The sequence below is a fragment of the Oryctolagus cuniculus genome, chromosome 2 (genome assembly GCF_964237555.1).
Source record: "Oryctolagus cuniculus chromosome 2, mOryCun1.1, whole genome shotgun sequence".
NCBI classification, from domain to species: Eukaryota; Metazoa; Chordata; class Mammalia; order Lagomorpha; family Leporidae; genus Oryctolagus; species Oryctolagus cuniculus.
Genome location: NC_091433.1, coordinates 109,319,557 through 109,332,567, shown reverse-complemented (window position 1 = coordinate 109,332,567; position 13,011 = coordinate 109,319,557). Strand labels below are relative to the sequence as shown.

The 13,011-nt window shown below is 40.1% G+C and overlaps 1 protein-coding gene across 13 annotated transcripts in view; it reads right to left on the bottom strand.

Moving 5' to 3' along the window:
* Positions 1 to 13,011, bottom strand: part of TSGA10 (testis specific 10) — a 134,318-nt gene that overhangs the window by 100,084 nt on the left and 21,223 nt on the right. For 10 of the 13 annotated variants that reach the window (XM_070068753.1, XM_070068752.1, XM_070068751.1 and 7 more), the window contains exons 3-8: positions 11,344 to 11,559; positions 4,808 to 4,873; positions 2,946 to 3,113; positions 2,402 to 2,560; positions 978 to 1,148; positions 811 to 888 (exon numbers count right to left, since the gene is read on the bottom strand). In XM_070068753.1, the coding sequence (XP_069924854.1) occupies positions 811 to 888; positions 978 to 1,148; positions 2,402 to 2,560; positions 2,946 to 2,996 (459 nt within the window). In that variant the 5' untranslated portion in view covers positions 2,997 to 3,113; positions 4,808 to 4,873; positions 11,344 to 11,559. Of the gene's footprint in view, positions 1 to 810; positions 889 to 977; positions 1,149 to 2,401; positions 2,561 to 2,945; positions 3,114 to 4,807; positions 4,874 to 11,343; positions 11,560 to 13,011 lie in introns of those variants that run through there. The other 3 variants (XM_070068755.1, XM_070068750.1, XM_070068756.1) reach the window with 2 other exon arrangements.

The following is a 13,011-nucleotide window of genomic DNA, read 5'->3' as shown; positions in this document are numbered from 1 at the left end:
ACTTCTGATCCAGCTCCCTGCTAATTGCCTGGGAAAAGAAGTGAGGATGTGGTCTAAGTGCTTAGACCCTACACCTACATGGGAGACCTGGAGGAGGCTCTTGGCTTCTGCCTAGCCCAGCCCCTTCCATTGCAGCATCTGAGAATAATGGAAGTGGATGCAAAATATCTCTCTCTCTCTCTCTCTCTCTCTCTCTCTCTCTCTCTCCACCCCTCCCTCCCTCCCACTCTCCCTCTTTGTCTCTCTCTATTTCTTTCAAATAAATGAAAATAAATCTTAAAAAAAAAGAAAAGTGGCCGGCACCGCGGCTCACTAGGCTAATCCTTTGCCTGCGGTGCTGGGTTCTGTCCCGGTCGGGGCGCCGGGTTCTGTCCTCAGTTGCTCCTCTTCCAGGCCAGCTCTCTGCTGTGGCCCGGGAGGGCAGTGGAGGATGGCCCAAGTGCCTGGGCCCTGTACCCGCATGGGAGACCAGGAGGAAGCACCTGGCTCCTGGCTTCAGATTGGCACAGCGTCAGCCATAGCGACCATTTTGGGGATGAACCAACAGAAGGAAGACCTTTCTCTCTGTCTCTCTTGCTCTCACTATCTAACTCTGCTTTTCAAAAAAAAAAAAAAAAAAAAAAAAAAAAGAAAAAAAGAAAAAAGAAAGAAAGAAAGAAAAAGAAAAAAATGTTTCTTTTTCTAGTGTTTTTTCTTCATTATAACAAAATGCTACATTTTGGGGAGTGAACCATTTGTCTGTAACTATACCTATCAAATAAATAAATAAAATCTTGAAAAAATAGGTTAGGGTCAGAGCAATTTTTTTACATTATGAACTGTGCACTCCAGCTCCTCTATCCTTTGTTCCAGGTGAGCCTTCTCATTAAATGCTGTCTCCTGGGCAATCTGTTTACAAAACAAAAACAAAACAAATCCTTTCAATGACAGTGCACCTGTGCTTCATATATATTAATACAGGTAAGATGCTTTCATACCTTTAGCCTTTCCCTCAGACTATCTCGTTCTGTGGTCATTCTTCGTAAATCTGTGAAGGCTACATCTCTTTCAGTCTCTACTCGCCGTAGAATAGCATGCGCTGTTGTGGATTTAGGAGATTTACAGCTTTTCATCATTTCTCGTCGAAGTCGGGCTATTTCCTCTTGTGCCTATTATTTAAATACATAGAAGAATTCAGTTTCATAAGCCTTAAGACAAACATAAATGTAGCTATCTTATATTTACCCTGTTAAAAGGCAAACTTATATAAATATGCATGTAGAAGAGTAATGGTATTTTTATTTTTAAATGAGTCTATATAAATAAAACGAATGTATTTAAGTAGAAATTCACTTTATAATATCTTGGCCAAAAATTTAAAATAAAATTAACTCGGAGTCAGTGCACCAGAAAATGTTTCACTAAGAAATTTATTTATTTAACATATTCTATTAATATATTTTAAAGCATAAATTTGAATTCAATACAATTGAAAGAGACTATTGTTTTGATGAATATCAACATGTTTTGGGGGCCGGCGCTGTAAGTGGGTAAAGCCACTGCCTGCAGTGCCAGCATTCCATATGGGTGCTGGTTCGAGTCTCGCTGCTTCACTTCCAACCCAGCTCTCTGCTATGACCTGGGAAAGCAGTAGAAGATGGCCCAAGTCCTTGGGCCCCTGCACCCACATGGAAGACTCAGAAGAAGCTCCTGGCTCCTGGCTTTGGATCGGCCCAGCTCCAGCCGCTGAAGTCAGTTGAGGAGTGAACCAGCAGATGGTAGACCTCTCTCTCTCTCTCTCTCTCTCTCTCTCTCTCTCAATGCCTCTCCTTCTTTCTCCATGTAACTCTTTCAAATAAATAAATAAATCTTTAAAAAAAAAAACATAGTGTTTCAATCTTTCTCTATTAAAAAAATGCAAATGTCATTCCCAAGTCTTGGCAACTAATGGAGTTGGATTGGAAGTGGAACAGCTGGGACTCAAACTGGTGCTCATATGACAGCAGCTGGAACTCAAAAAGGTGCTCATATGGGATATCAGTGTCACAGGCGGCAGCTTAAACCACTGCGCCACAATGCAGGCCCGGGTATGTGTTTTTTTAATTCCCAAACCCTTACTGTTTCACCTTGAAATCACAATGCCCTATCATTTAACACTTTCCCATTTGTCATTCTGAAAATTAGATTATATTTATACATGTATATGATCTTTGTGGAGGTATGGAAATACATGTGTGTACTCATACATTCACTATATTGTAAACATATTACATGTCATTAAGAGCATCTTAAGAACAAAAGCAATCCCCAAATGTTATATTAATTTGACTGACAGGTTTAAGAACTCTAATGGAGCTTAAAAAGGATTCCATATCTCTAGGATTATTACTTACATAATTTTCTTACTCATAAGTAAGCTTACTTGTTCATAAAGAAGGAAGGTCTTGTCTCTCTCAGAGGTAAGAACTTTGACATTACCCTGAATTTCTGCCAAATGACGCTCATATTTTTCCAGCATGCATTTAAGTTCTTCACGATCTCTTGTTGTTGACTTCAAAAGCTCTACATCACAATTTGCACCCTGCAATTATTATATAAGACATTTGAAATGCTTCTTTGACATAGGGCACTAATAAAAAGGTGCTACCGATAGCAATACACATCTCTACCAAGCAAACATGATGATATAAAGAAAGGAAGTGATAAAGACAAAGCCACAAAATCATCTCTTTTAAACAGCTTCATCCTAAATTGCTCCGCATTATCTGATTTACCTCCCAACTATTAACTATGCTGAGGATAAAGAACTAATTACAGGTAGTCTACTACAGCCATCAGAGACCTCGCTCTCCAAACCTCAACTCATATCAAATTAAAATGAATTATTTCCAGATTAGGTAAATCAAAGAATAAGAGTAGTATGTGAACAACAAACTCCAAAGTATTTATAAGTTTCTAAAACCTACCCGGGAAGATGGTGATGGGCGTCTCGGACTTTTAGATCTACTTCTGATCATCTTTCTCAAATTTTGTGCTTCACTCCTGTAGTAATCTCTGTCTGCTTCTAAAGTCTTGACAAAGGAATCAAGTCTGGAAGGAGATTTATTTTGTGCTTTTTCAGTCTCTAAAATTATCTTCCCAAAGAAGAAAAAAATCAGGTCATTATTTTAAGCTAAACTATAGTGTCCTTTTCTAAATGAAAGCTTTAATTTTTAATGGTATCCTTAAAAATATTAAATTTGGGAGTGGTAGTGCTGTGGCATAGCTGGTTAGGCTGCTGCCTACAGTGCTGACATCCCATTTGGGGGTGAGTTCAAGTCCCGGCTGCTCCACCTCTGATCCACCTCTCTGCTAATGTACCTGGGAAAGCAGCAAGGGATGACCCAAGTGCTTGAGCTCCTGCACCCATATGGGAAACTCAGAAGAAACTCTTGGCTCCTGGCTTTGGCTTGGTCCAGCCACAGCTGTGGTGGGCATTTGGGGAGTGGATCAGAGGATGAAAGACCTCTTTCTCTGTAACTTTGCTTTTCAGATAAATAAAATAAATCTTTAAAAAATACATTAAATTTGGTACTTTAAAGATAGAAAAATTTAAAAATACCTTGGCCAGCGCCACGGCTCACTAGGCTAATCCTCCATCTGCGGCACCAGCACTCCGGGTTCTAGTTCCAGTCGGGGCGCCGGGTTCTGTCCCAGTTGTTCCTCTTCCAGGCCAGCTCTCTGCTGTGGCCTGGGAAGGCAGTGGAGGATGGCCCAAGTGCTTGGGCCCTGCACGCGCATGGGAGACCAGGAGGAAGCACCTGGCTCCTGGCTTTGGATTGGCGCAGCACACAGGTCGCAACGTGCTGGCCGTGGCGGCCACTTCGGGGGTGAACCAACGGAAAAAAGAAGACCTTTCTCTCTGTCTCTCTCTCTCACTGTCTAGCTCTGCCTGTCAAAAAAAAAAAAAAAAATTAAAAAAAAATACCCCATAATTAGTTTTTGAAAAGCAGTTAGATGCCTTTCCTTTCCAGCATTTCTGGATGTGCTATATTTTTATTTAATTGAAAGCATCCCTAAATCCACTGAATAATTTTTAAGAAAAAATGGTTAAAAAACATTGATTGCCCAGAAATATCTGCCAACAGATTCCAAATCCCAGAAATGGAATTAATTTGTTTTAGGAAAACTTGTGTGCTATTATTAAAGCATCTGTTAAAATGTGTAAATTCTATTCAATTATTGTTCAATGAATGAATGAATGAATGAAATACTGGGTATTCCTTACTTACACATGCACTTTCAAGTGCATTCCCATGAATTTCAACCAAATTTGATATGTTTAGAAACATTTCTTGAACAACTCTGTTACCAATATGGAAGAAAACTACAGATTCTTTCAAAAAGTGTTTTAAGTATTTTAAATGATAAGACTGAAATGTTTAAGTACAATAGTTTTCATTTCAAGTTGCTGGATAAATAAAATGCATTACTTGGAATTAAGTAACAAAAATTAATGGCTTTAAAATATTACTAAGGGCAATGAAAGTTCATGTGTAGGCAAATACACCTTACATTTTGAGAATTAGCTCTTTCAGGGTCATTATTTTAAATCAAGAAACAGCTAAATGCATTAATAAAACCAAACAAAAATTGTTCTTTCCTTCCAGGAAAGAAAGTAGTGATGAAATGGAGCATGAAAAGCATCAGTCTGACAGACAGCCTGAGCTGTGAGTACTGATTTAAGAAAACAAAAGGTATGAGAGACAAAACATACATGTAATTTTTGTAGCTTACTAACCAGATACAAATGATTCTTTAACATTCACTTTTAAAAAAATGTACTTACAGATCTAAGCTTTTTTATAGTATCTTCCAATACTATTATGTTATTTTGCTGGCAAATGAGTTCAATCTAAAAATCAAGCAAAACAGTACATGTTACTTATATTAAAGATGTTTAAACTGATTTAACTGAAAGGAGAGCATATGAAAAAAAAACAAGACACTTACAAACATGAAGGTAGTAAATATTTTTAAGAAGAAAATAACCTACCTCTTATGTTGACCTACATTTAATGGTAAAAGAATCTACCATGAAATACAGCATTCCTTTAAATTATGCACTATTTTGCATAAAATATTAATTGACTATATTTTTTCAAACTATGCCCCACAAATGGTAATAAAATTTTAATACCAATTGTAATTCTAAAGATGGAAATATAGAAGTGATAAGAATGGTTGATGGGGCCGGCGCTGTGGTGCAGTGGGTTAATGCTCTGGCCTAAAGTGCCAGCATCCCATATGGGTGCTGGTTCGAGACCCAGCTGCTCCACTTTTGATCCAGTTCTCTGCTATGGCCTGGGAAAGCAGTAGAAGGTGGCCCAAGTCCTTGGGCCCCTGCACCCGCATGGGAGACCCGGAAAAATGACTTGGCTCCTGGCTTCGGATTGGCGCAGCTCCGGCAGTTGCAGCCATCTGGGGAGTGAAACAGCAGACAGAAGACCTTTCTCTCTCTCTGCCTCTCCTCTCTCTGTGTAACTCTGACTTTCAAATAAATAAAATAAATCTTTAAAAAAAAAAAAGAATGGTTGAAATAAAAGTTTTCCCAAGTTATCTCAATCATAATATACTAATTTCTCCTCTGAACTGCTTTAAATAGTTTATTTCAATCCAACCCAGAAAATATGGTTGAGTCAATTTTATGACATTGAACTTTCCCAGTCTTAAGGTGTATCTACCTGTAGACCTATATTTAGAATATGACTGCACTGTAAGTTCCTAAAGGCTGATAAGTTTTTATGCAAAGCAGTAAAGCTCTTTGCTAAAAATTAGCATAGTAACTTAATAAATGTATTTTTAAATTCGCCAACCATGTCCTCATTATATTAAAATAAAATTTGCCCTGATAATGCCTGCTAGAGTTTGAATTTGAATTTTCTGGTTTTACTGTTCTCCATTTATTTTTTACACCAAGGTTCTTGTCTAGGATGTCTCTGGTAATGACATTTAAGCTCATGAAGCATTAACGGATTCTAAAGTTTGCAATATAAGCTAATGTATAATTTTAAACAAATAATTTTCAATGTTTTAACTATGTAGACTCTAAAAAGACATGGGTGTATTTTGAATAACACGTGAAGATTTCCATACTAAATTAAGAATAAAAATTCACCCGGCAAAACAAGTATCTAGTATGACACATTCTCCTGAAAGTGTATATATACGCATCCTAGATATAGACAAAACAATATATAAACAGAAGAAGATAGATTATGTCTAGGTGTCAAGGTATGATTGTGATAGATGTTATTTTTCATTATACTTTCCTATATAGACTGAAATTCTTTTTTTTTTTTTTTTTTTTTTGACAGGCAGAGTGGACAGTGAGAGAGAGAGACAGACAGAAAGGTCTTCCTTTGCCGTTGGTTCACCCTCCAATGGCCGCCGCGGCCGGCGCGCTGCAGCCGGGGCACCGCGCTGATCCGATGGCAGGAGCCAGGAGCCAGGTGCTTTTCCTGGTCTCCCATGGGGTGCAGGGCCCAAGCACCTGGGCCATCCTCTACTGCACTCCTGGCCACAGCAGAGAGCTGGCCTGGAAGAGGGGCAACCGGGACAGAATCCGGCGCCCCGACCGGGACTAGAACCCGGTGTGCCGGCGCCGCTAGGCGGAGGATTAGCCTAGTGAGCCGCGGCGCCGGCCCTGAAATTCTTATAATTAAACATGTATTATTTTTATCATGATAAAAAATAATGCTAATCTTACTCTTAAAAATAAAATTATAACTGGCTCAAGTGAAAACATGCTATCTAGTGTTTTGATTTATTTGACAGTTATTCCACAAATGCATAGAGGTCATGTACCTATCTGAGGTTGGTGATTTCTTCATTTCAGGACATTCTACCCACCCAAAGGACCTAGTACTCTTTTGTCTCATCTTTTTTTTAAAGATTTTATTTATTTATTTGAGAGGTAGAGTTACAGACAGTGAGAAGGACAGATGGAGAGAAAGGTCTTCCTTCCATTGGTTCCCCCCCAAATGGCCGCAATGGCCAGAGCTGCGCTGATCTGAAGCCAGGAGCCAGGAGCTCCCAGTCTCTCACGTGGGTGCAGGGGTCCAAGCATTTAAACCATCTTTACTGCTTTCCTAGGCCATAGCAGAGAGCTGGATTGAAAGAGGAGCAGCCAGGACTAGGACCAGCACCCATATGGAATGCCAGCGCCACAGGCAGAAGATTAATCTATTACGCCACAGCGTCGGCCCCATTGTCTCATCCTTATTAAGTTTCTCATGTCTTTCCTGAATTGGAAATACAATCTCTATTCATAAATAGCTGCTGCCCACCTCTTCCTCAAATGGTTTTCTAGTTATTGAATACACCCAACATTCCACATTCTAATTGGATATCTATTTCCTACAAATATTCTTTTCTAAGTCAGGCAGAATTTCCACCTGCAAATTTAGTCTATTCAGTTTTAGGTAAATCCTAGCTCTTATATTTCGGAAGTTTTCCATTCCTGACATTCTTCCTTTCGACAGCAGAAAATTCACCCTGATATAGTAGCATTCATTCTTTCTCTTGAAGACAGATCCTAAGAAGCCTTTAGAACTGAGAAGCTCACTGGAATTCAGCCAACTATGCTTCCCTCTGTCTAGGAAGGAGTTCAATTATTTTTAATTTGAAGAGGAAAATAAGACATTAAAAATCTCTTCAATATAGTAATTTTTATAATTAAGACAAAAACTAAGCTCAATTTTCCACCAAATAATGAATAAAGGATAACTATTCATAGAGACAATAATAATACAAACAAAAAATTTGTTGAGAAATGTTTTCAATATCCAAGCTACTTCTAAATGTTCTTCAAATATTTTATTAACGGGGCCGGCGCTGTGGCTCACTTGGTTAATCCTCTGCCTGCGGCGCCGGCAATCCCTTATGGGCACCAGGTTCTAGTCCCGGTTGCTCCTCTTCCAGTCCAGCTCTCCGCTGTGGCCCGGGAGGGCAGTGGAAGGAAGGCCCAAGTGTTTGAGCTCCTGCACCCATGTGGGAGACCAGGAGGAAGCACCTTGCTTTGGATCACCACAGCGCCGTCCGTAGCGGCTATTTGGGGGGGGGGGGGGTGAACCAGCGGAAGGAAGACCTTTCTCTCTGTCTCTCTGTCTCTCTCACTGTCTAACTCTGCCTGTCAAATAAAAAAATTTTAGTAACAACCATTAAAAGATAAATAATTCACAAGGTGAAAAATAAACTACTCAAGCAGTTCTCCTAAACACTCTTCAAGCCAATACTGCTGGAGAAGCTCTCATCCTTAAAGCAATAAGCTTTGCGTATTTAAACTTTCTATTATTTGTTTGCTAATTTAGATTTATTCATCCTTCATGAGTGTAAATAAGTGAGGTCACTGAGTAAAAACACAACGCTCTAGAGTTCATCACCTGGGCTCTTATATTTCAACTTACTCTAACAAATAATGCCTTCATTAACATGTTCTTAGCCCTATCATTTATTGAATTAAATGCTTTATTAAATGCCACAGGCTTATTATTACTATTATTATTAATATATTTATCTGAGAGACCAAGAGAAACAGAAAGAAAGAGAGCATCCATCCACTAGTTCACTTTCCAAATGCCTGCAACAGCCCAGCTGGGCTGAAGCTAGGATCTGAAAAACTCAACCCAGGTCTCCCATGTGGGCAGCAAGAGCCTACCACTTCAGTCCTCACCTTTGCCTCCCAGGGTCTGCATTAGCTGGAGTCAAGGGCCAGAGCTAGAAATCAAACACAGGCACTCTGATATGGGACACAGGTATTCTAATAGGTGTCTTACTGCTAGGCCAAACATCTGCTCCTACCACAGGAATCTTGGTCCATTAAAAAGATGTTTAAGAAATGACATTTAGGGGGTGGGAATTGTGGAATAGCAGGTGGGTCACTGCTTGGGATGCTTGCATCCCATACTTCAGTGCCTGTTCAAGTCCCGGCACTTCTGCTTCCGATCCAGCTCCATCCTAATGCATCCTGGGAGGCAGCATCAGATGGGGAGAAAATATTTACAAGTTGCTTAGGTGACAAAAGGTTAATATACAGAATATATACCAGAAATCAAAGAACTCAACAACAAAAAATACAGCTAAGAAATGAGCAAAGGATCTGAATAGATAATTCTCAAAAGAAGAAATACTAGCGGCTAATAAATACACGAAAAAATGCTCAGCATCACCAGCCATTAGGAAAACGCAAATCAAAATCACAAGGCACTATCACCTCATCCCTATTAGAACGGCTACTATCAAAAAGAAAGTAATAGGACTGGCATTGTGGCACAGCAGGTAAAGTCCCCGCCTGCAATACTGGCATTTCCTGTCCCGGCTGCTCCACTTCTGATCCATCTCTCTGCTAATGGCCTAGGAAAAGCAGCAGAAGATGGCCCAAGTATTTGGGCCACTGCCACCCATATGGAGACCTGGACGAAGCTCCTGGTTCCTGGCTTTGGCCTGGCCCAGCTTTGGCCATTGTGGCCATTTTGGGAGTGAACCAGTGGATGGAAGATATCTCTGTCTCTTGCTCTCTCTCTCTCTCTTTCAAATAAATAAATAAATCTTTTTTTTTTTTTTTTTTTTTTTTTTTTTTTTTTTTTTTGGACAGGCAGAGTGGACAGTGAGAGAGAGAGAGAGAGACAGAGAGAAAGGTCTTCCTTTACCATTGGTTCACCCTCCAATGGCTGCCACGGCCGGCACGCTGCGGCTGGCGCACCGCACCAATCTGAAGCCAGGAGCCAGGTGCTTCTCCTGGTCTCCCATGCGGGTGCAGGGCCCAAGCACTTGGGCCATCCTCCACTGCACTCCCTGGCTAGAGCAGAGAGCTGGCCTGGAAGAGGAGCAACCGGGACAGAATCCGGCGCCCTGACTGGGACTAGAACCCGGTGTGCCAGCACCACAGGCAGAGGATTAGCTTATTGAGCTGCGGTGCTGGCAATAAATCTTTCAAAAAAGAAAGTAATAAGTGCTGTGGAGGATATGGAGAAAGGAGAACTCTTGTACAATGTTAGTGGGAATCCAAATTAGTACAGCTACTATGGGAGGCAGTATAGAGATTTTTTTTAAAACTAGAAATACAACTGCCACACGGGGGCCACTGCTGTGGCACAGTGGGTTAAGTTGCCACCTGCAGTACCAGCATCCTGTTAGGAGCCAGTTTGAGCTCTGCCTGCTCCACTTCCGATCCAGCTGTCTGCTAACATGCCAGGGAAAGCAGTAGAGGATGGCCCAAGTGCTTGGGTCCCTGTACCCTCATGGGAGACCAGGAAGAAGCTCCTGGTTCCTAGCTTCAGACCTGTCCTGCTTCAGACATTATGGCCACTTGGGGAGTGAACCAGCGGATGGAAGATCTCCCCCCCCCCCCGACTTTCAAATAATCAAATAAACCTTAAAAAAACAAAAAAGCAAACCTCAATCAGAATAGTGACTAGTAAGGGGCTGGTGGTGGCAGTGGTGGGGAAGGGGTTGGGGTGGGAATAGAGAGGAAATTAGGACAATAGGAACCAAGTCATAGTTAGATCTTTTCCTCCTCTTCTAATCCAGCTCTCTGCTATGGCCTGGGAAAGCAGTAGAACATGGCCTAAGTGCTTGGACCCTGTACCCGCGTGGGAGACCCGGAAGAAGCTCCTAGCTCCTGGCTTCCAATCAGCACAGCTTTGGCCGTTGTGGCCAATTGGGGAATGAACCATCAGATGGAGGACCTCTCTCTCTTTCTCTCTCTCTCTCTCTCTCTCTCTGCCTCTCCTTCTCTCTCTGTGTAACTCTGCCTTTCAAATAAAAATAAATAAATAAAAAGATAAGCAAGGTGATTATTTAAAAATAAATAAATAGATAGATAGATAGATAGATAGGCATTCGGCAAAGTGTTAAACTGCTGCTTGGGAAACCTGCGCCCCGTATTGGAATTTTGGTTTGAGTCCTGGTACCTCTATTTCTGACCCAGCTTCCAGCTAATCTGCACGCTGGGAGGCAGCAGATGGTGGTTCAAGTGCTTGGGAACCAGCCACCCACTTAGGCAGCCCAAGCGGTGACCCAATCACTAGGTCAAATTCTTGCCTCAGGTAATGAAGCAGAGCAGGACCCAAACCAAGGCACTGAGCTAACCAGATGGGGGTGCCCTAAGGGGCACCTTACGTGCTGCACCAAATATCTGGCCTGCCCTGGGAATTTTTGACCAAAAAATTTTAAATAAATAAAATATAACACAATCTAACCCTCAGAACACTTAAATAAAATGTCACATCTGAAAAGCTTCCAAATGATGTAAGAATTTCTTTTCTAATATATTTAATAATTACATGATATTTAAAGCAGAATTAAAATCCTGATCAGTAGTACCTTTGCTTCTTCAAGTTCCTTGTCAGCAATATTCACCACAAAATTCTTCTCTTTTTCTAGTTGCTGTGCTAGTTGGTCAATTTTAATCAATTCTTTACAAAGGTGCTCATTGTGGCTGGTTAAGTCGTCTACTTGACTGCTTACCACCTCTTTACTATCCAAGAGTTTCCTAACATATTCTTCTAAGCCATGATTTGTCTGTGTGAGGTCTTCAATCTGTTGTAATCAGAAAGAAAAAAAAATCACATTAAAAGATTCCCTCAACTTACTTCTGATGAGAGCAACTAGGTCATTGGAATCAGGGAGATTTGCTTGCCAGACAAGGAGACTTAACTGTACACCTTTATGTACCTTCTGAATATTGTAGCATATAAATATATTTATAAATATACATGAAGAATGAACATTTCAAATTTTAATACTTTTATATTTCCATATAATTCACAATTTATTTTTTAAAATAAGATTGTAACAATAGTATCAATAGTAACTATTGATTTCTAACCGAACTATTAGGAAAATGGCCAAATACTTTTATCTTCAACAAGTACATCTTGATCTTAAATTTAATTTTTTAAATTTATTTGACAGGTAGAGTTATAGACAGTGAGCGAGAGAGACAGAGAGAAAGGTCTTCCTTTCGTTGGTTCACTCCCCAAATGGCCACTACGGCCGGCACTGCGCGGATTTGAAGCCAAGAGCCAGATGCTTCCTCCTGGTCTCCCATGTGGGTGCAGGGGCCCAAGCACTTAGGCCATCCTCCACTGCCCTCCCAGGCCACAGCAGGGAGCTGAACTAGAAGAGGAGCAACTGGGACTAGAACTTGGCACTTAAATTTAATTTTAATGATTAACATCACGAAGAGTTCCTTAGAATTACATCTCTAATTTTGGTTATCAAAATATGTTAGCTCTTAAAGTTCATTTGAATGTATCAATAACTTACTTGACTAAACTAAATACCAAATCAATCAAGTATTTGCTGACTAATGTGGAGGACCACAGCTTTCCTTCCCAGCCCACTATCAAACCATCAACGGATGAAGAAAAGGGCCTTTCCTATCACGAAGGTATTCAAATGCCTTTAAAGAAAAAAAAAAAAACACACACATTAGACCTACTGAATAATAATTGCACGATTACATCAGGAACTATATTAAATTCCAAAGATTGCTTTGGTACCTGCCCTCAGAGAATTTTGTTTTCTTAAAGAAACACAAATGTATAATAACACAAACAGCTATGAGATAAAGTGGTGGCAAAAATACTTTTCCACAGTGTTCGTCTTTCATTGTGTATTTAATAAAAATTTAAATACTGTTTGGCATTCTGAAGAAGATACCAAACAAAAAACCCAGGAGAAATTGTCTGGAAGAAGCATCTCAAATTCCTAAACCCTTGATCTCTAGTTTCTAACACTGTTCTTGCCCTTTTCAAATAATATAAAGACACTTTCCCCAAAACTACCAAAATCAATGTTTTCTTTAAAAATGTAAAGTTTATCTATAATTTGACACTATAATAGGAATACCCTAGAGGTCATAAATTGTTTTTAACCAAATATGTTACAATGCGACTTACTCTACCCAATAAATACACACCAAGAAGCATGGTAAAAGTAATTAGTTTAATCCAATCCTTGCTTTGGCATTTTTGTATGGCACACTAC